At 61.8% G+C, this 20,451-nt stretch overlaps 2 protein-coding genes across 2 annotated transcripts; one reads left to right on the top strand and one right to left on the bottom strand.

Moving 5' to 3' along the window:
• Positions 1–1,037: 1,037 nt before the first annotated feature.
• On the bottom strand, positions 1,038–2,237 carry VOLCADRAFT_79975 (uncharacterized protein; the record flags this gene model as incomplete). Its single annotated transcript, XM_002947880.1, has 1 exon — positions 1,038–2,237. The coding sequence occupies one exon, from the start codon at positions 2,235–2,237 to the stop codon at positions 1,038–1,040; it is 1,200 nt and encodes a 399-aa protein (XP_002947926.1).
• A 995-nt stretch (positions 2,238–3,232) lies between these two features.
• Positions 3,233–20,280, top strand: VOLCADRAFT_88327 (uncharacterized protein; the record flags this gene model as incomplete). Its single annotated transcript, XM_002948030.1, has 19 exons — positions 3,233–4,033; positions 4,082–5,113; positions 5,523–5,652; positions 6,171–6,430; positions 7,016–7,135; positions 7,370–8,766; positions 9,160–9,407; positions 9,874–10,102; positions 10,721–11,369; positions 11,775–12,071; positions 12,509–12,688; positions 13,204–13,299; positions 13,789–14,103; positions 14,435–14,584; positions 14,967–15,350; positions 16,105–16,167; positions 17,048–17,488; positions 17,854–18,016; positions 18,089–20,280. The coding sequence occupies 19 exons, from the start codon at positions 3,233–3,235 to the stop codon at positions 20,278–20,280; spliced, it is 9,147 nt and encodes a 3,048-aa protein (XP_002948076.1).
• Positions 20,281–20,451: the final 171 nt, after the last annotated feature.

Here is a 20,451-nt window from a genome sequence, read left to right as displayed (position 1 = left end):
AGTACACGATATTTGACTTTTTGCAGTCGTTTGAACCCGTAGACTTATTAGATCGGTTACAAATCTGGATCCTAAGACTAAAAGAGCAGCCGTTACCTGGCGTTTCATGGTCATTTGCCTATTTGCTTCTGATAAAATTCAATTCTCACCGCTCCCAGCATTCCATTATATCAGCAGGCCAGGTCATCCATTACTGCCTTCAAGCAATGGCCTTCCTAAGTTACTCCGGCCCAGCATTCTCCGGTTCCAGCCAGGAATCCCCGGCCCGATGGCCCAGCCAGCCTGGTGCAAGTAATTTTCCGTGATGTCCTATCATCCACTGACAGCACCTTTGGACATTTGTCTTGAGGCTAACATTTTTGTGTTAAAACGCATCCAGTCCTCATGCTCCAGGGGAGTGCTCTAGGATTTATAAATTTATCGAGCAGCAAGGCCGTCCCCTCACGCCCCTTTTACCCAGGGGGCCAAAGCCGCTGCTTCCTGACAAACATGGCCTTCCCCTGCTCATGCAGCCAGAGCTGCCCACAGCACCTCGAAGGCAGCAACCGGAAGCTCCTGACACATATCCTTCCAGCAAACCTGTTATCACACAGTCACACATGACAAATTGCAATATATAACTGCTGCCAAACGCTCTATCTGTCACCATGGCAACCACAACCCGCCGCGGCCTGCGCTTCTGCGCATATCCCAACTTGCCACTGCAACGCTTACAGCTCATTCTCCCTTATCCTGCAACCTGCTACCTCCCAACCGCCGATGCTAAATTGTACCACAGTCGAGAACATTGCCGCTGACCGCTGAGTATCAAGACTTCAAATACATTAGTCTTGCTGATGCAAGCCCTACAATCTCTCCCGCGCCATCGCCCATTCTGCCGCGAAGCAGCAACAGCAGCAGCCGAATCACCCTCAGAAATACCAACGTAAACCAAGAGTTCCGCTGACGCTTTCCCGCCCCATTACCGCCTCCAAGCCAGCGCCCGGCCCCATCGCCCGAACATTACACTGCCAGCAGTCCCTTCGCTGCGTAGGAAATCAATCCGCCTTCTTCACGCCCGCGCCGCTGCTGCCCACCTGCTGTTGCTGCTGCTGCGTATGATCTGCCCTGAGTTCCTGGAACGAAGCTAGCGTCTTCGCGATCGCGTCCGAGAGCTTGATCGTGGGCGCGTACCCAAAATCCTTACGTGCCTGCGCGGTGCTAAAGGTACGGTTGGTGGTAGCAATCAAGATGCGATTGACCGTGAAGTCGCTGCGCAGCTCTTTGCCCAGCAGCCGCACCAACGGCCGTACAACATATTCAAAAATCATGGCCAGCACAAACACCAACATGAAGGGGAGGTGGATGCGAGGCCGGCCATAGCCCAGGCCCTCACACACGTCGCCCATCATTCCCCAGAATGGCTTCGGCTCGTTGTTGGTAATGAAGTATGCCTTGCCCGCAATCAGGGATGCCGGTGACAGCGCCTCCGCAGCTAGCAGGTGCGCATGCGCCACATTGCCAGCATACGTGAAGTCGCACTGGTTGGCACCTGAGCCCAGCACGTACTTCATCTTGCCGGCGCGCGCGTTGCGCACCAGCGTCGGCACGAACACGGCGTCGCCCTCGCCAAAAATGCCACTAGGCCGCAGCGCCACGGTCGAGAGCTTGGTCGGAGCTTCATTGCCGCTGCACAACGCAGTCCCGGAAAGCTCCCGGCCATTGTACTCTAGCACCATCTGCTCACCCTGGATTTTGGTGCGCGTATAGTGGTCCATAGGTCGCTTAGCATAGGGCGTCGACTCGTCCACCATATACAGCGGCTTCCCATCAAATACCACGGAAGCAGAACTGGTGTACACAACCTTTGGCACGCCCGCCGCCACGCATGCGTCCAGCAGGTGGCGTGTGCCGTCCACGTTGACGCCGTTCATAAGCGCAATATTGAGCGCATTTTCACCCGTGGGGGCTGCCGTCGCTATGTGGAATACAACGTCCATGCCCTCCACGGCTGCCGCCACATCCTCAGGCTTGCGCAGGTCGCCCACACGGGAGGAGTGCGGCCGAGGTTCATCCAGTGTGCGGACGTCAAATACGTGCACCTCGTACCGGCCGCTATCTAAAAGCTTCCGGACTACGTGGCGACCAAGGAAGCCCGCGCCACCTGTGACCAGGGCCTTAATCAGCAGCTTACCGGCCCCGGGGCCCCCGCCAGCCTCGTGCGGTGCGGAGCTGGCGCCACTGCGGGTCGTCACCATGTTTCTGATGCTGATCGAACTCAAAATGCGATGGGTTGGACAGGGTTTGGGATCTGGCAGCTGTACGAAGATTTGAGTTGCTGCTCGTGTGGGCGAGCTCCCCGTTTTACTCCTTTTCTGCTTTGGCCTTGCGCGCCTCTTCTAGGGCGGCGTCCAGGGCAGCCTCAAGCACGAGCGTGCTGTACTCTGATTGCAGCGTGGGCCTGTGAGAAGTGAGCTCCTTGGGCAGGTACGGGCCCTTTGGGTTGGTTGCTGCCGAAGGATGCTGCGGGATGGGAGCGGAACGAGCCAGGGGTTGATGACACTGTCACGCAATCTACACATTTGTGTCATATAAGGGATCTTTTAGGGAATGACTGACAAAGTGGTACACCCAGCGCAGCGCAATCCGCAGTCGATCACTCACCCAGCGCTCGACGGCCTCCCAGAACTCAGGGATCCGGCCGAGTCCAAAGCCGATACCAAACGGAACGCTTACAAAGAGAATCCAGCGGAATTTCTGCGGCAAACACCAAGCGCGGAGCTTATTTGGCTGCTTTCTAGTCCCCGCATACCGGGTGAGTCAACATACCTCGAGCCGGCTGCGGATCGTGTGGTTATACCCTACAACTTTCATATTGCGCAACAAGTACTTCGGCTGATTACGTTTACGTGGCTATCAGAAAGCCTCGGGCCTTACGGAACGAAAGGCGCGAACCAAAGGTGTTTCGTTGTATCCAAGATTCGTCCTGGTCTCTAATATAGAAAAGGAAAAAGGCAGAAGAGTCATAGCGGAGTTCGTACGGTTTTGGGTTGCCTTGTGATTACCATCAATGATTCCAGGTACCTCGTTTGCCTCCACAAGTAGCATAGACTATCACCTGTGCATGTGTAGAATCCAAATAGCTACGATGCTGCCATCAAATGCTGTCAGGTTTCGAAGGAATATCAAAGCACTTGCGTGCTAGCATATGGCTCGGATTACAATAAGCTAATAATCATCGCCACAAATACCCATGGCATCAGAGGTTATTGCACTTTGTCAAAGCTTTGAGCAGGAGCTGACCAAAACGCTTGCCATTCTATCGCCTGTCAGCGGTTGCAAGCCGGAAGTGCACGATGCTCACCTCAATCATCATCGGCTCAGTCAACGTTTCGCGGAAAGCGTCTCATACTATGCGGCGCGTCTGCCGGCATACGCCAGCGTGCCGCGCATCCTGGCCTTCGGCGACAGGCTGTTCAGGTTGGAGCAGCACCAGCTCGCCCTCCAAGCCTGCTTCAAGCGCGTACGTGCGCTGGGGCTGCACACGACGCGGGAAAACCTGCCGCGCATGGACGAGCTCACGCGGCTATCCAGCCACGTGCAAGCCTGCTTTGGCTGCGCTGCGTGCGAGGCCGCGCTGCTGCTGGCCACCGACCCTCAGATCAAACACCCGGATACGCTCCAGTGGATGGAGCAATGCCTATCCCAAATCCGCAGCGCCATCGCCCTGGCTCTGCCGCAGGAGCGGCTGTACTGGCTGGTCGCCAACGGCAGCGTGCACGTGTACACCATCGCTAAGGCCATGATCACGGCCGGCTTCGCGGAGCAGGCCCTCCCTGCGCTCGTCTTCTGCATCAAGGCCCTCGAAGGCCACGTGTGCTTCGCTGCGTCCAAATTCGTGCCCTGGCGCACGCAGCTCTACACGTGGGCGGTGTACGGTCTCGTCGACTGCAAGGCGACCGAGCAGGCGCGTGCGCTGTTGGCTGACGGCCTTAAGCGGATCGAACAGCTGGTGGCGCTGCAAAAGCTGGACCCCGTGCCGCCGCCGCCCCACGTGCAGGCGGCCCTCAGTGCCGCGCGCTTTACGCTTGTGGCTCTACAGCTAAAGGTAGAGGTGGCGGCCGCGGCGCCCGTCGCGCCAGTGCTTGCGCAGCTGTCGGCGGCGGCTGCCGCAGCGGCGGCGGCGCCCAATAGCGGCGCCGCTGCCGCTGCATCTGCAGCCCAGCGGAGCCTGGCGGCGCTGGTGGAGGCGCTCCACGTGCCGTATCGTCGGATTGTACGGAGTGAACCAGCGGACGCGTCATTGAAAGAGCTGTTCGACGCAGCGATGGCGGAGGCGGCGCCGCTAATGGATGGGTTGAGGAAGGCCCTGGAGCAGGCCAAGGCGTCTACGGGGTCGGCAGCTCCAACCGCGGATGCAGTAGGCAGCGACGGCCCGTCGCCGCCATCGCCATCGCCAGACGCGGCGGCGGCACTCCAGGCAGCTCAAGGGCAGATCCCGTACGGCATCCACAAAGGCCTTATGTGCGCCGCTTACAACTTGGAGCAGTGGGAACAATTTGGGCAGCTGGCGGAGCTGGCCACCACGCGGACAGCGGCGGATTTTGCCGCCGGTCAAGCAGCAGCAGGCGGCAGCGTCGACGCCGACACCGACCAAAGCGCCTCACAGCTCATAACCGCGTGCAGCCTCTTGCAGGCGCTTCGGCGCCTGGGCATGGAGCCAGGGGTGAGCGCGTTGCGGCAGCTTGCTGCAGCCATCCAACAGGCATTGGTCCGCGGGTCTCTCTCGACCGCCGCGAGCTCTGCCGCTGCCGCCACCAACACATCCAAGTCTTTGGCGGCGGCACCGCCGCAGCCTCAGCAGGCGCAACTGACGCCTTGGCGCCAGCTGCGCGACCTCGTCACGGACGCATCCCTGGCGTTGTACGGCAGCGCCCGGCCACTGATTGATGGCGTGTTCAGCGCGGAGGATAAGGAGTCAGCCACCGTTTCGGAGCTGCTTGCAGCTTGCCATGCGGCCTGGAGTGCGGTAGACCTGGATGACGGAGAGCTGCACGTCAGCGCTGCTCTCAAGCTGGCGTTGCTGCTGGAGCAGGATGGTCAGTTGCAGCAGGCGAAGGAGGTGCTGCTGCAGGTGCGGATGGCGAAGGGGATGGGCCAGCAGTTGCGCTGTGACAGGAGGTCATCGGGGCGCCTCGCAATGCAACGCTACACGGCAGCGAAGATTTGGAACATAGACACAGGTTGCTCTGCGGGCCGTTTTGATTACAAGGCCCATCTTGTTGTGCCCTGGTATGGGCAAATCGACAGATCCGATCCGGCTTTTTGTGCTGGGCGCGGGGCGGAAGGAGGGGGGGTTGGAGGCAAAGCGAAGATGGGTAAAACGCGCCGTCCCGCGTCATCTAGTGGATGGGTTGGGCACTTGGCGTCTGACCCAGTCAGGGTGATGATGGAAGTTTCCCGCCCCCGGGGTGCTGCTTTACCGCGGCTGATGCCGGTACATGCGATATCAGGATGTGCCGCTGTGGTCGGGTGCTTTGCAGGCCAAATCCATTGTTCAGCGGGCCCGTGTTGAGCTGATGGCGGCCAACCGCCGCGGCACGGATGAGCACGTGCGCTGGGTTACAGCGTCACGCAGCCAGCCGAGCGACGAGACGGCAGCCATGGTGGCAGGTACGTGTGGAGGGGCCCCCTCGGCCTTGTGGAGCCTTGCGTGATCCTGCTTGTGGTTCATGAAACTGGGCGCCCCCATGTGTTGTCGTGTCCTTGGGCAGTCAAAATATATATAGACGCGGCGGGAGGGCGGGAGGACGGGAGGGCGGGAGCTGGGAGGGCTGCTCTTTCCGCGATACGCGGCCCCTTGACCGCTCAGAATGATAACGAGGATTTGATGATTTGGTGAAATTGGTGGCGAAGATTTGGATAATCAAAAATGAAGGAACAGAATCCTGGCTAGGTGGTCTTGTCTAACACAGTTTACCCGAACAGAGAACGATGTGTTGACAGCATCATAGTACATGGAAATCACACTTTAGGTTTTCAGTGTTTCAAGAAACTCCAGAAGGAAGCTGCAAGTTACACACGTCGGAAGGGGAACTTTTCGTTAGGTAGCTATCCCACTTATGCCTCTACGCACAGCCCTCTACCGTTACCGCACAACCCTCCCCTCAACTATCAACCCTCCTACACAGGCATGTCCACCAGCGAGCAGGAGCTAGCCTGCCTCCATGTGGACTTGTTGGCGCTGCTGGCGCGATGCGAGCTGGGGCTGGGGCTGGGGGAGCAGCAGGGCCGGGCCAGTACGCGGCGTACGCGAGTGCTCGAGGAGCAGGCCACCCGCGCCGCCCAGTCCAGCATCTTTGGACCGCGTAACGCGACGGAGGTGGCGCGGGATGAGGCGAGGCTGGCGGCCGCCAGCACCACACCGCCTAACCCGCAGGCAGGTGTTGGGGTGCGCTCGGTGGCGGTGGGGGCGACTCCGGTGGCAGCAGCGGGGTCAGCGGGGTATGATATGGGTGTGGATGGGGCCGCGAGGCGGGCTGGATGCGGGGAACGGGGCGCGGCGAACGAGAGGGCGAGCTGGTGCGCCGTTTGGTCCTCTTTGCTGGGGGAATGGTCCGGTTGGTGCAGTGGACAGATTGCAATGGCCGCAGCTTTGCTGGGGTTCGCATGCATGCATGCAGGTTGCGTGCAATGCGTGTGTGTGTTCGTTCAAGTCTTCCGGCCTCAATGTGAAAGCGCACGTGCATATGTACGTGTATGCAAGTACGTATGTCCCACCTTCCCTGTGAGGCACCCCCCCAGCTCGCCGAGAGAAGGCTCGCTATCTCAGCCGGCCTCTCCGTCAGCGCTCTCTGCCGATCGCGACATATGTGCCGCCGCTCCCAATAACTATCCTCTGGACCCCAGGATGCGCATTTCGTGTGGTTCTCGGTTCGAAGAGCTGCGCTCCCCATGTCATGTGTTCGTTTCCTGATCCACTGCACCCACTTCACCTCTAAAGCCCGCCCATGCGTCCTCCTGGCCTCTCCCGCAGATGAAGGAGCGGGAGCTACTGCAGGCTTGCGCCAAGAACCCCTACGAGCGGGCGCTGCTGCTTATGCAGATGACGGCCTTTGCCGGGAACGACTCGGTGCGGAAAGCTCAGCTTCTGCAGGTGCGGTCGCCGCTTTGCGCTCAGCAGGTTGCAGCCCCCCGCACTCCTTGGCTATCGCCACGCACGAGCTACACGTCGCTGCTACTCGTTGCACCCCTAAGGTTTTTCGTGCGTTGCAGCTCGCAAGGACGTGGAAATTCGGTTTTGAGGGATTGCTGACGTAATCGTCCCGATCCACACTTGCTGCCGCCCCGTACCTGCCTCCCCCCGATCGCTCCACCCCGTCCGTTGCAGGAAGCCGCCGACCTCCTGGTGAAGGCCCAAGCGGCCGAGGACGCCCTCTTCGCCGCCTCGCAGCCCGACTTACGGGCGCGGCGCGACACGCCTCTGCAGCCCAAGTTGCTCCAGCGCACGCCCACGTCCGTGACGCTGGTCGCCCATCCGCCGGGTCCAGGCCTAAAGGCACCAGCCGGCTCGGGCCGCAAGCCGCCGACCCGCTACGTGGCGTACTGCAAGGCCTTTGGCGCTGGCGTAGGTCTGGCCATGAACAAGACCGCAAGCGAGTACCCGGGCACGGGCGTCATGGTGCCGTTAGGACAGTCCGTGACTATTCAGGGGTTGCGTACGAACGACACGTACCTGTTTGCGGTGGCGTTGTACGACGATGGCGGCAATCTTGTTGGCGGTCTTGGCGCCTCGACGCCGGAAGTGCTGTTGGCGTTGCCGCTGCCGTTGTACATGTGCTGGGCGCACCTGTTGGCGGCGGCGGTACGGTGTGGCGCCTGGGCGGCGGCCAAGCGCGCGGCGGGGGTGCTGCTGCCGCACTTTGTCGTCACGGCGGCCGACCCGCCGCTGTGGCGGTCCAATCCCATGGATGCTCAGAGGCTGCACGGGGTCCATATGGCAGCTGCGGCACGGCCGCTGCTGCGCGCGTTGGTGCAGAACATCTACATGTACGCCGGAGCCGCGCTGCTGCGCGCTGCGGTGGCGCCGCCGGCGCCTACGGCGCCGGCAGCTCCTGTGCCGCAGGTCGCCCTGCCGGGCACACTGCCACAGCTGCGGACGCCCTTCCTGGAGGAGCAAGTAGCTCGATTGAAGGCGGCGCGGCTTGTGGTGATGGGTATGGAGGTTGCGGCGCTGCTGCCAGACGAGCCGTTGATGCAGGAGGGCGCGCTGCGGGCCTACCAGTTACTAGCGCCGCTCCTGGCGCTGCGGGCGCCGCGCACGCCGCTGCTGCATAAGGCCTTGGCGGCTTGTCATCTGGTGCTCTCCTCCCTCACCAATCTGGTGCAAGACTCGCTGCATCGGCAGGAACACCAGCGCGCACTGGCGGCGCGCGTGACGGCGGCGGTGTCGTACCAGCTGCTGCGGCTCAGCGATGCCGCCGACGAGCCCGCCGCCACCGCGCACTTTGGCCGGCTGAGGGTGGAGCTGCTCAAGGCCTATGACCCACGGTTCACCATTGTCGGCAGGCCGCCACCGCCGGCGGCGCTGCAGGACGAGGCGTCGCGTCTACACGACGTGTTGCTGCAGCACCCACGGTTGGTGGAGTGGGCGCCTGAGCCTGTCTTGGAGCGTCAGAAGGACGGCGGCGACCTGGTGGCGAAGGTGCTGCCAATGCTAGCGACGGCTGCGCCGATGGAGGCCTGGACGGCGGCGCTCGGCTTCGAGACGGCCACCGAACATCCCAGGTGGGTTGTGCTATATGCATGCTTGAATTGCTGGCTGCTGGGAGCCCAACTAGAAGCGGTGTGAGCTGTAAGGTCTTGGGCGCGTGTGTTTCGGTTCCCAGGTGGGAGATAGCAATAGAGATGGGGAAGGCAAAGCGGCTTATTATGTAGGCTTCTGGTGGGGAGGCGAAGGAGAGGGGGGAACAGGAGGCGTGTTTACGGCCTTTCCACAAGTCTTGGGGGGGGCCCTCCGCACGGCCTTACGGACCTGCTCAACGGCTTCCCGGAGGAATTCATTATGATTTGGTGCCTGTTAGAGGCTCCCTTCACAAGTTCACCGTAACTGCAACTTTTCCATGTCGCCTTTCCCACCGACCCTTCCCCTCCTCCCCCACCCTCCCCCACCCGACGCAGGTGGGTAGAGCTGGTGGTACGAATGGTGGAGGCGGCAGTACGCAAAGGCAACCCCGTCAACGCAGCCCTTGTGGCGGATCAAGTGTTCTGGTGGGTCAAGGCGAGAAGCAAGGTACCGCCGCTGTCGGCGCTGGAAGACCCGCCGCCACAGGCGGGCGCTCCGGCGGCGCCGGCCGCGCCAGCGGCGGCGCCGCCGGCCACTCCGACACCGCCGCCGCCTCCTAAATGGTCCTTGGAAGAAGCTGCAGGTGTGGCGTTGTGCATCTCAGGATGCCTGGGGGGCTTATGTGCATGTACGTCTGCATAGCTGTGCACTGGTCCGCAGTGAAGGCAACGTTGCTGCACAGTCAGATCGTCGATGGCAACAAGGACCACACAACGCGCCAAGGCACGTGGGGGCTCTCCGTGGGGAGTTCTGTCTCGCAAATCTCCCCGCAGGAAACATTCCCGCTGTCGCTCTCGGAAAACTGTGCAAGTTAGAAAGAACCGGTGGCAACCACCCTTTTTCCCTATCCCCCCGCGCACATCATTACGCAGCAGCGCCGCTACGACCCAAACATGACATACACACATACTTACATACACACACACCGCAGCTCACCCGCAACGTCCCAAATTAAACTCTAATAATAGTTAAATCCTACTAAATTATTTCAACTCCCCTGGCAACCCGCGTCACCCTCCTTTCCCCCAATTTCACACGCAAAAACACAGCTGCACTGACCCCCACCCAAGTGGCCTTCGTGGCGCCTCCGGCCCCCTCCACTGAGGGGCTCAGTCCGGAGGAGGCCGCGGCCGCCCTGGAGCGCCACGCGGAGGAGGTGCGCTCCCTGGAGCTCACCCAGCGGCGGCGGCTGGCGGCAGTGCTGCTGCTGCAGAGGCGACTGCCAAAGCTGCTGGCGCGGAAACGCACCATCGAAAAGACCCGCGCTAACATCCAGCGGTGAGTGAGGACTCAGCCTCGCCCGGACTCAGCCTGCTTTACTGCCAACTTGCTACTGCCAGCTGATCTGGACTACGGATCCTGATGCACCCAGCCAGGCAGGGGTAGTGCCAGGAGGCAACAGCGTCATTTGCTGCCCCCTCGCCAGGAGAGACAGGAGCGAAAGCTGTCCGCGCTACACGAAACGACTCCCGGAGGGCGATTGGATGGACAGCCAGCCTTGTCACATGGGGTGATTGTGACCGGCAGCTTGACGGGAGCAGGAATAGAGGATTTGCAAGACACGCATAGGGGCATGCACGTTATTACGAACATGTACGAGCAGACGCATGAGCAGACCCGTACAGGCATTTTCGATAACATTAGCGCACACGTACATACACACACATACACACCGTGAGCCGTTTCCCCACGCCACGTCCGGTAGTCACTGGCCTAAACATTACCCCCCCCCGCCCTGCGGCCCTGCTCTCTCCTTTTGCAAAAACCCCGCATCCACCTCGCATCGCACATTGGCCGGCGTCACACCGTTATCGTACGGAACAATTCGTACGGAACAATTCGTCTGTACGACGCCGGACCGGACCGCCCATGTGTCAAACACAAACACAAACACAGCTGGGCACCGTGGCTGTCCCGCCTGAACATCGTCATGGGTCTGATGGCGGCAGCGGAGGCGCGAAGGAATGTGCAAGCCAGCGGCGGCCTCCGAGCCTCCCCCTCCAGCGCCGCCGTGGTTGCGGATCTCGGCGGGGCCAATGATGGCCCTGACGGCCCCGCGCAGGGGACCGACACGCCGCCGCCGCCGCCGCCGCCGTCGACAGCTGACGCCGCCGCCGCGCCGGCGGATGGCGCGGCAGCTACAGCGTCGCCAGCCCTGCCTCCAGGGCTGCAGGCCATGATCCACTTTTCCCGGGCAGCGCAGCTGGCAGCACGCGGCGGCGCGTGGTTGGAAGTCGCGAACGCTGCACGGCACGCGTGGAACCTTGCGCAGGGGGTGCTTAATCAGGACCCGGCGGCGACGACGCCGGTGCCCAAGGTGGCGTGGGAGCGCGGGCTGCTGCCGGCGCCGCCGCCTCCACCCGAGTCCCTGCTGGTTCCCGCCACGCCGCCAGTGGTGGACAAGAAGGATAAGAAGGGCAAGAAGGGGGAGAAGAAGGAGGACGAGAAGAAGGAGAAGAAGACTACACCCAAGGCAGGAGGGGCGGGGAGGGCGGGGCGGGGTTTGAACAGTTGTACATATCCAGCTGTGCTGCTTCCTCACACGGTGTCTCCACACGAGTTTCGCTCCCTCCAAAAACCATCCGCCGCTGCTTCCAACTGTCAACGTTCTTCCACTACCTTTGTTCAATTGCCGCGTATGGGCCCGTGGGCTCGTTGTTACAGCTTTGGAGGATGACACACACACACACACACACACACACACACACACACACACACACACACACACACAAACAGACACAGACACACAGACACGCAGATGTACAACCACCGCAATTTACCCCATCGCGGCTCAGATCATAAAAACACACACGCAAAGAAATGCTCCTTGAGGCAACAGCCCTTGCTGCGGCCCATTTCCCTACCCATATCAAATTCTTCATCGGGAACCCCTTCCCCCGCGTCCCTTCCGGCCCCCGTTTCCGACCCCCCTCCTCCCCCTCGTGTGTAGACTGGAAATAGGAAGAAGGGCGCGGCGGCAGAGGAGGCGCCCCCGCCCCCGCCCCGCACCTACCCCCTGCCCGTGGGTAGCCGTCCCAACATGGGCCGCGCGGCTCGCTCCCTCGCCGAGGCGCTGATGGAGCTGGTGGGGCGGCTGCGTGATGGGCTGCAGCTGCATACCTGGGTGGCCCCGGCGGAGGAGCGAGGGCAGGTGGAGGGCAGGTGGCAGGGCGGTGGGGGTGAGGACGGCCGGCCTGAGACAGCGGCCGTGTCGGACAGCCAGTTCAGCTACGGCTCAGATCTGCAGGTATGTGTGGAATGGAGGTGTGGGAGGGGGGGACTGTGTGGCTGGGCTGGTCTGAGCTGAGGTTGCTGGTCCGTTCCCCTTGGAGGCGGTATGGGCAGGTGGGGTTGAGGGAGGATGTAGAAGGGGGAAGGGGGAAGGACCGTTTACTGGCGACTGGGAGCAGGAGCGAGGGGGAGGAGGATGTGGATGGATAACGGGGCCAATGTGTTGCCCTGGGCGCCGGAGACGCCTCCTGGTTGTCACAAGGCCGTATTTTCCGCGTTCAGACCAATAAGTATTGAGTGCTCGCCCACCCCTACATCCGCACCCATCCAAGCACCCATCCGCACCCATACACACACACTCTTGACCCTTCACCCTTTCACTGCACCATCCCGTATCTCGGCCTCCCTCCCGCCCCGCCCATCTCCCACCTTGCGGCCCTTCCTGCCTCGCAGGTTGATATCTGGTTCAAGGAGGGTCCCCTGGACCTGGCCTGGGTGAGCCGTCTGGTGGGGGCTGTGGTGGTGGTGCTGAGCAGGTGCGACAGGTGGCACTCGCTGGTGGAGGTGGGCAGGTGCTGGAGTCGGCTCAGCGAGGGGGCGTTCAACGAGCGGATACTGCCCTGGCTGCTGCAGGTGAGGAAGTTTTGGTGGCATGGGCATGGGCAGGAGGTTAGGGCATGGGAAGGAAAAATGACAGGCAGATGGATGTCTCGGTGGGTAGTGATGGGTGATGGGTGGATGTCGGTGGGAGGGAGCATCATCACTGTGCTCCCTTTCGCCGTCTCTTTCCTCCCCATTTTGTATTCACCGTTCTTCGCCTGACCGCCTGACCAGCTCAGGGTACTTTGGGAGCCCTTCTCTCCCCGCCCGACACAACCCTGCCAACCCTACGCAGCCCTTGAACCCCTCCCCGGTTGTTGTTCTCCTGAAAGAGTTTTCATTCCAAACCGACTTTCCCCACCCACATCAAAACCCCCGCCGCCGCAAACGCTGCTGCTGCTGCTATTGCTGTTTCCCTTGTGTCGCCCTTCCCCTCTGCCCCTTTTGGTCAGTTCTACGTCTGGTACACTCTTGCCCTGGCAGCACCTTGACTCGTTCGTGGTTCGTCTTTCCCCTCTGCCCCTCTCTTCCTCCCCCCTTCCTCCTAGGCATGCCCCCGCACGGGTGTGGACTCCGGTCCCTTCCAGGCCGCCCTGGACACGCTGATTCGGGACAAGAACCAGGCCCTAGACCAGCTGGATAAGGTGAGGAGGGAAAGACGAACCACACACGATTGAAGCTGCTGCCAGAGCAAGAGAGTAGCAAACGTAAAAGGAGGGAGGGGAACAAGGGAAGGGAAGGGAAGATCTACGCTGGTCGTGATGATGTTTGTTTGTTATGGCTGTTTTTTGGTCCCGATGGTCCCATGATAACATGATAACATTCCTTGTTTTGATGCGGATGGATGCAATATCGCTGTTGTGTGGAGATATTTACACAAAAGGGCAAAGTCTTTTTGGGTACCTGTCGTCTGCGGAGGCCATCACGGCAGGGAACCGGCCGAGCAGGCGAAACGGGGGGGAGAAGGGGAGAGAAGGGGGGAGAGGGCAGTGCGGCCCGGCTAGCTCGCTGATATTGTCCCCCCTTCCCTCTTCTTCTCCTCATTTTTTTAGCCTGCCCGGGGAACCCTTAACATGCACTGCCCCCCTGCCTATCCACACCCCTCCCGCGCGCGTCTCCCGGCCGTTCCCTAGGTTCGCCTGCTGGTCCGTGAGCGGCTGGGTGAGACCTCCCTCATGGCGCAAGGTATGGGGCACAAGGTGCGCAAGAAGCGCAAGTCAGTGGCGGCGCGGCGCAGCATGGCCAGCGGCGGCGGCAGTGGCCCGGACGGGCGGCCCAGCACCACCGGCACTGGCAGTCTCATGGCTGCCAACAGCCTCCGCAGCCTGGGTATGGAGAGCGACGGGGCCAGTTTGGTGAGTGCGGCGTTCACTTACCGCACGGCCTCCACATTCAAGACCAAGGCCAGCCAGCCCGACTTCATGCGCATACCTGCGGAGTACGAGAAGGTGTGGTGAAGGGGGGAGGGTGGGGAGGAAAGGAGCGGAAAGAGAAGGAGCCGCGAAGGGGGGGAAGAGAAGCGAGGCAAGGGGGCGCGGATGGGGGTGTGTTGGGGTCGCCGATAGGGGGGGGGATGGCGGGAGAAGAGATCGCTCAGCTGATGTGGCCACGATCGGGGAAGGGTGCGTGTGAGGAAATGAGAGGGCAGGGGTTCAGCGCAACATCATCTCCTTCAGCACACATACACACATACACACACATACACACACATATCACCTCTTTCCCCCCACCCCTCGTCTCTTACCCCTCCCCCGCTTCCCCCCCGCCTCTTCTGCTCAGGTGATTGAGGTCCTCAAACGCCGCAATGAGAAGGGCTTCATGGTGCTAGCCATGCACGAGCTGGGTGACGTGCACGCGCACTTTGGCAACTGGGGGGGTGCGGCTACCGCATGGAACGACACTCTGGATACACTGCTAGGGCCCTATCAGGTAGGGGGGGGGAAAACAGGTGTACGGGTGCACTGGAGGTGGCCTGCTGGGGGGACTAACTGGGAAGCCTACGTGCCTGGTACTTGGAGGCGCGGAGGGGGACTGTGTGAAGAGATTTTATATTTTATAATATTATATATTTTTTAATATAATTCCCCCTTTTTAAAATGGGGGAATTCGATGGTGTACATGATGTAGGAACAGCCGCCGCATACAGCAGCGCGAGGTGCATACTGAACCTTTTGCCAGTCTTTCGGATTCCCAGCCTCTTGCGCCTCAACCCTTCTAAGCCTTTCTTGCCCGCTATCCCACATCTTCGTCCCTTGCGTCCCCTACATACGCTTTCCCCACCCCCCCTTTGTGCCCCACGTTTCCTAATTAGGCTATCAAAAACTGGCGGCCCAAGCTGGAGCCCATGACGCCCGCTGCCACGCTGCAGTTGTACGGCCTGCACGGCCTGCTGCTGGGTGCCGTACTGTCCGGCAAGCTCGCCCGCTACACGTACCACGACCACCTGCACCTCCGTTTGGAGGCATGTCGTCTGGCGGCCCGCCTGGTGTTCTGCACCTTCTCCGCTCACCTGGGGCACCCGCAGAGGCTGCTGGGTTTCGCCACTTACACCCCCCGGGAGCTGTGGGCCACGGGGACAGACCCGTGGGTCGTTTGGAACGACCCCTACCGGTGCCCCGTGGGTGACCTGGCGGGTGCGCTGGAGACTGCGGCTGTGTGTCTGCTGGACAATGGATTGGCGTTGGAGGCTTTGCCGGTGGTGGCGCTGTGGGAGCATGTGTCCCGAGATGTGACAAGGAATCTGCATGGCACCGTGCTGTGTAGGTATGTGTTTTGTATGTATGTATGTATGTTTGTTTGGGTATGGGGTTGATGGGTTGGGGCATTTGGGTTTCGATGTGCGCGGGTGGGAGAGATCTGGTCGGTTCGGGTTGTGGATTATATGTGTGTATATGTGTATGTGTATGAGTGTGTGTGTGTGCGCGTGTGTGTGTGTGTGTGTGTGTGCGCGTGTGTGTGTGCGTGACCCCCAAACGCCCAAAGGCTCCACCACGGGTGGGCTGGAGGAACAACAACACGCCGAGTCGTGTCGTGTCTGCAGAGCGCACTCTGTTTCTCTGACCTCCTCTCCAATACCCCAATGCCCTGATCGGACTGCTATTGCTACTACTGCTACTACTGCTATTACTACTGCTACTACTACTGCTACTATTACTGCTACTACTACTGCTACTATTACTGCTACTACTACTGCTACTACTACTGCTACTATTGCTGCTACTATTACTGCTACTACTACTGCTACTACTACTGCTACTATTACTGCTACTATTACTGCTACTATTACTGCTACTATTGCTGCTACTATTACTGCTACTGCGTTTGTTACTGCTGTTGCTATTGCTGCTACTGCTACTGCTGTCAGGATTGTGCGGTGCCGCGCTCTTGCGGCTCTAGGCTTGCTGTCGGAGGGTATCTCCACCGCCTCCAGCCTCATGTGCGCCGGCCAGCTGCCGGACCCCACCCTGGACTCGGACTACGTGCTCAAGGAGGCCAGCGGGGCGGTGGTGCAGGTGGGGGGAAGGGGCGGGGGGCACAGGGGGCCGCGACCGGGTCCTTTTATTTCATAGGAAGAAGGAAGCACTGCAAGCTGGGCACTGAGAGGAGCACACGACACCACCGACGCAGGTGCACATACAGACACACAACCAGACTTACAAGCTCCCTGGCGTGCCTGTGTGGTGGTGGTGGGGGGTCTTGGGGGGTTTTAGGTCAAATTCGCGAGAGTTCGAGAGTACGGGTTTGCGGCCCGGCATTGGATAGTGGTGGTCCCTGGCAGGGGGCTTCTCGCGGGGGGCTACCAAGTTACACAAGTTACACGCGAAAGCGGGGGTGTCCGTCAAAGCCCGGGGGCCCCATGGAATATATACATATATATGTAATGGTAATAGGTAGGTAGGTAGGTAGGTGAACAGCTGCAGAATACGTATGTGGAGGTTGCGTGATGTACATGTTGAAAGTTAATTCGCGCTACCTCACTCCACACCCGCTCAGATTCTCCTTACACACCGGGGCCCCCCTCTCCTCCACCTCCCGCGCTCCACCGCGCCGCCAGCTTCGCTTACCTGGCCAGAACCACACCCCCACACCCACACGCCACCAGTTAACTCACCCTCTACCCCACCCACTCAGTCGGGGTATTTATCTCCCTGTCACGTAACATCGACGTACCTATCAGCAGCTGTTCACCTACCTACCAGTTACCAGTTACCAGCCGAATACCTAAAGGACAAATCGACTTTCGATTGACCATGGGGCAGCACACTCCTTGATATATATTTTGATTTAATTTAAGTGCTTTGCCATTTCGAAAGCCCGCTTGTAATGTCCATTCGCCCATGTCCATTTAGCCACTACCTACCGACTGCTCCACTCACTTCTTGCGGACTGCAGGTAGAGCCGGCGCCGCCCTTCAACAACTCCCTCCTCCCCGGCCACCCCGCCAACAAGGCCGCGTTGATGCACCTGGCCGACACGCAGCTGCACCCCTCCGTGGAACGACTGTACGGCAGCTGGCTTGTGGCGCACCTGGCGCTCGTACGTGCGCAGCTGCTGATGCTCGCCGGCGGTGTGCCCAACCAGTGGCGGAATGTGAACTGGAAGACGGGGGAGCGAGTGGAGGTGCCCAAGCCGGTGACACCTCCGACGACGACCAAGGGCGGCGGCGGCGGCGGCGGCGCAGCCGCCGCAAAGGGCGGCGGTGCGGCGGCCGCCGCCGCGGCGGCAGCGGCAGCCGCTGCTACCGCGGCGGCTGAGGCTGTGGGCGCGGGTCTTCCTGAGGTGGTGGAGCCGTTGATGCTCGAGCGAGCGTACCAGCTGCTTAAGAAGGCAATGGTGGGTGGTAGTGGCGGCCCATGTGGCACAGTACTGGTCTATGGGATGCGATGCTATATAGGAGGGAATATGACGGACAGAGTCGGCCCTGTCGGACACCAGACTACCAGTACCCACGACACGCACACACACACACAGGTGACAACGTTGACTGCTAAGTAACGGTTGGGTGATTGGCTGCCGCTCCTCTCCCCCCCCCTTCACACACACACACCAGCCGTGTAACCCCGGGTTTTCCCCCCAGCTCTTGTCATTGCGGGGCGTGCGCAGCCCTATTCCAAATCACACGTCATGGTATTTCCTTGGTCCTACCTATCTGCCGCGAGACACGGGAGCCATTCATGTTGATTTGCTCGGCCCCACAGGTGATGGCGCAAGCTGAGGATCAGCCGGCTGAACCCCCAACAGCTCCAATCGCGCCACCCGCCGCCGGCGGCAAGGGGGGTGCCAAGTCCCCGCAGCGCGCCGCCTCCCCCGCCAAGCCCAGCCCGCGTGGCCGCTCCAAATCGCCCATTTCATCCGCCAAGGGTGCGCCGTCGACGCCGCCGGCGGCGCCGCCTCCCGATGCCGGCCCGCCGGCCCCGCCCGCCACCACCACAGGCCAGCGTGGCGAGGTCATGGTTCGTACTCTGCTGCTGCAGAGCGAGTTGGAGCAGCTCCGGTGGCACCCCGCCCGCGGACTGGCGCACGCCTTGGAGGCGGCGCGTTTCATCGGTGCAGAAGCCGACCGTATAAACTCCCCTCAGCCGGGAGCTGATAATGACGAGCAGGAGCGCTACTCACTGATGCCGGTGCTGTGGTTTCTGGCGCGCAGCGCGGCGGTGCGTTGCGCGGCGCAGCTGGGCCATGCGCGTCATGTGCATGCGCTCGTGGAGGCGGCGTCGGCACGGGACACCGCTGCGGGGGCGGTGCAGGAGCAGATGCACATCGCCGGCATGGCGCACATTCAGGCACTGGTGCTGGCGCAGGAGGGTCGCACAGCCGAGGCGATAGCGGCGCTGGCGACGGTGGTGGCGCGGTATCGCTCGCTGTCGGTGTACGACACACGGCTGGCGGCGGCGCTGTTGGATGCGGCAGCGCTGCGGGACCGGATGGGTCTCCGTGCCGACGCGGCGGAGTTGGCGGCACAGGGCCTGGCGGTGGCAGAGCTGTACTGCATGGTGGTGGGCTTGGGGGAGGCGCTGGCGGCGCCTGAGCTGACCAACGTGTATGCAGATGGTACGGCACTATATGCCCATGCGCAAGGCGTTGCCGCGGTGCATGCGTCGCGGCAGTGCCGCCATGCGGAGGCGGAACGCCACGCCGCCCAGGCGCTGCGGTTGCTGAGACACCACACACGCGGGCTGCCGGCCCAGCATGCGGAGGCTGCCCTGGCGCTGGGCCGTACGGCGAGGCTGGTTGCGCTCTGCGGAGCTGGTGACGACGACAACGGGGGTAGCGGAGTCACCGTTGCTGCTGGCGGCATGGCAAGGCACGGCAGCGTCGCCGCTACCGCCGCCAAGCTCGGCGCGGCCCGTACGGCGCTGATGGCGTCTATTACCCTGGCCTGCCTTGACGGCGGACATCTCCGCATCCTGATGAGGTCGGCGCTGCTCGAGCTGGCGTCAGTTTACATCGCCGGCATGGATACGCGCGCCGCCGCCGCCTGCCTGCGTGCCGCACATGCCGCCGCTTCCAAGCAGGACCTCGTCCTGCTGTCCTCGCACACGCTGGCTCCGGTGGCGGCGGCGCATTTGCCCGACTGGGCGGTGGCGCATGTCAAGGGCCAGGAGGCGCGTTTCACCAAAGAGGCTGGTCGCAACCCCGATGTGCCCGTTGCAGACGCAGATGTTGCGCGCATGGTGGTGTGCCTCCTGGGGGGCCTTCTGTGCTCGGTTGACTCGCTGCCTGTCAGCGGCGGCTTCCGTGCGCGAGCCCAGGCCAAGGTGGCTGCACTGCACACCGCGCTGCGCTACGCCTGCGCCAAGTACGGCATGGATGCGTGCTTTTCGGATCCACCACTGCCGCCACCGCCGCCGCAGGCTGCAGCTGCCACGCAAGCGGCCGCGGCGGCAGCGCCGCCGCCGCCGCCGAAGGCTGGGGCGGCCAAGGCAGCAGCAGCACCACCACCAGCACCAAAGGCGTCAGCGGCGGCGGCGGCTCCGCCGCCACCGGCGGAAGTTGAAACGCCACTCGCCGACGGCACGGTGCTGGCGCAATGGCATTGCCAAGACGGCTGCTGGCAAGAGCCGGCTTCCTGGGTCGCCGACGGGTCCCTGCCCGACGGCGGCGCCGCCGCAGTCCCGACGGAGGCGCAGCTGCTAGCGCTGCCGCCGGTGGAGACCTATGCCTCGCTGCTGTACGTCGTCGCAATGCCGCGCAACGACGGCAGCGGCGGCCGAGGCCCGCAGTGCGGTGAAGTTACCTTCTCTGTACGGGCCGTGCGGGAATTGCAGCACCGTGTACGGCAGTTACGCAGTCGCATGGAGCGCCCCAAGGCCCCAACCGACATCCTGGGATACGCCGCGCCATCGGCTTCGGAGCTTGCTGACCTTTTGCATTCTACGGAGAAGCTGTTGAGCGCTATGCCGCACCACTCTGATGACGGCAGCAGCAGCGCCGCCCTGGGCGGGGAGCCCTTGCTGAGCAGCGGCAGTGTGGCGGAACTGCCGCCGCTGGTGGGCGCGGTGCGGCCCAACTTGGATCAGGCGTTCCTGTGTCGGCTGGAGGGGTTGCTTAATTTGGACTCAGGGGTCGAGTTGGTCGACCCTGCCTTGGGGGCGTGGCTGGTGCAGACGCTGCCGGCTACGTAATACCAGTAGCTGGAGGCGGAATTGCTGGATTTGCTTGAAGAGTGAAATCGCGAGACGCGTGCCACGATGGAGAGGGGCTCTAGATTCGCGTGGGTGTGTGGGTGTGTGTGCGGGTTGCAGGCGCCTGCCAGGGGCCCCAAGGTCTTCCGGAAAACTGTACGGTTCAAACGC

The sequence above is a fragment of the Volvox carteri genome (genome assembly GCF_000143455.1).
Source record: "Volvox carteri f. nagariensis unplaced genomic scaffold VOLCAscaffold_8, whole genome shotgun sequence".
Taxonomy (NCBI): domain Eukaryota; kingdom Viridiplantae; phylum Chlorophyta; class Chlorophyceae; order Chlamydomonadales; family Volvocaceae; genus Volvox; species Volvox carteri.
The sequence above is the reverse complement of the archived record's forward strand: the minus strand, read 5'-3'. Positions and strand labels throughout refer to the sequence as shown.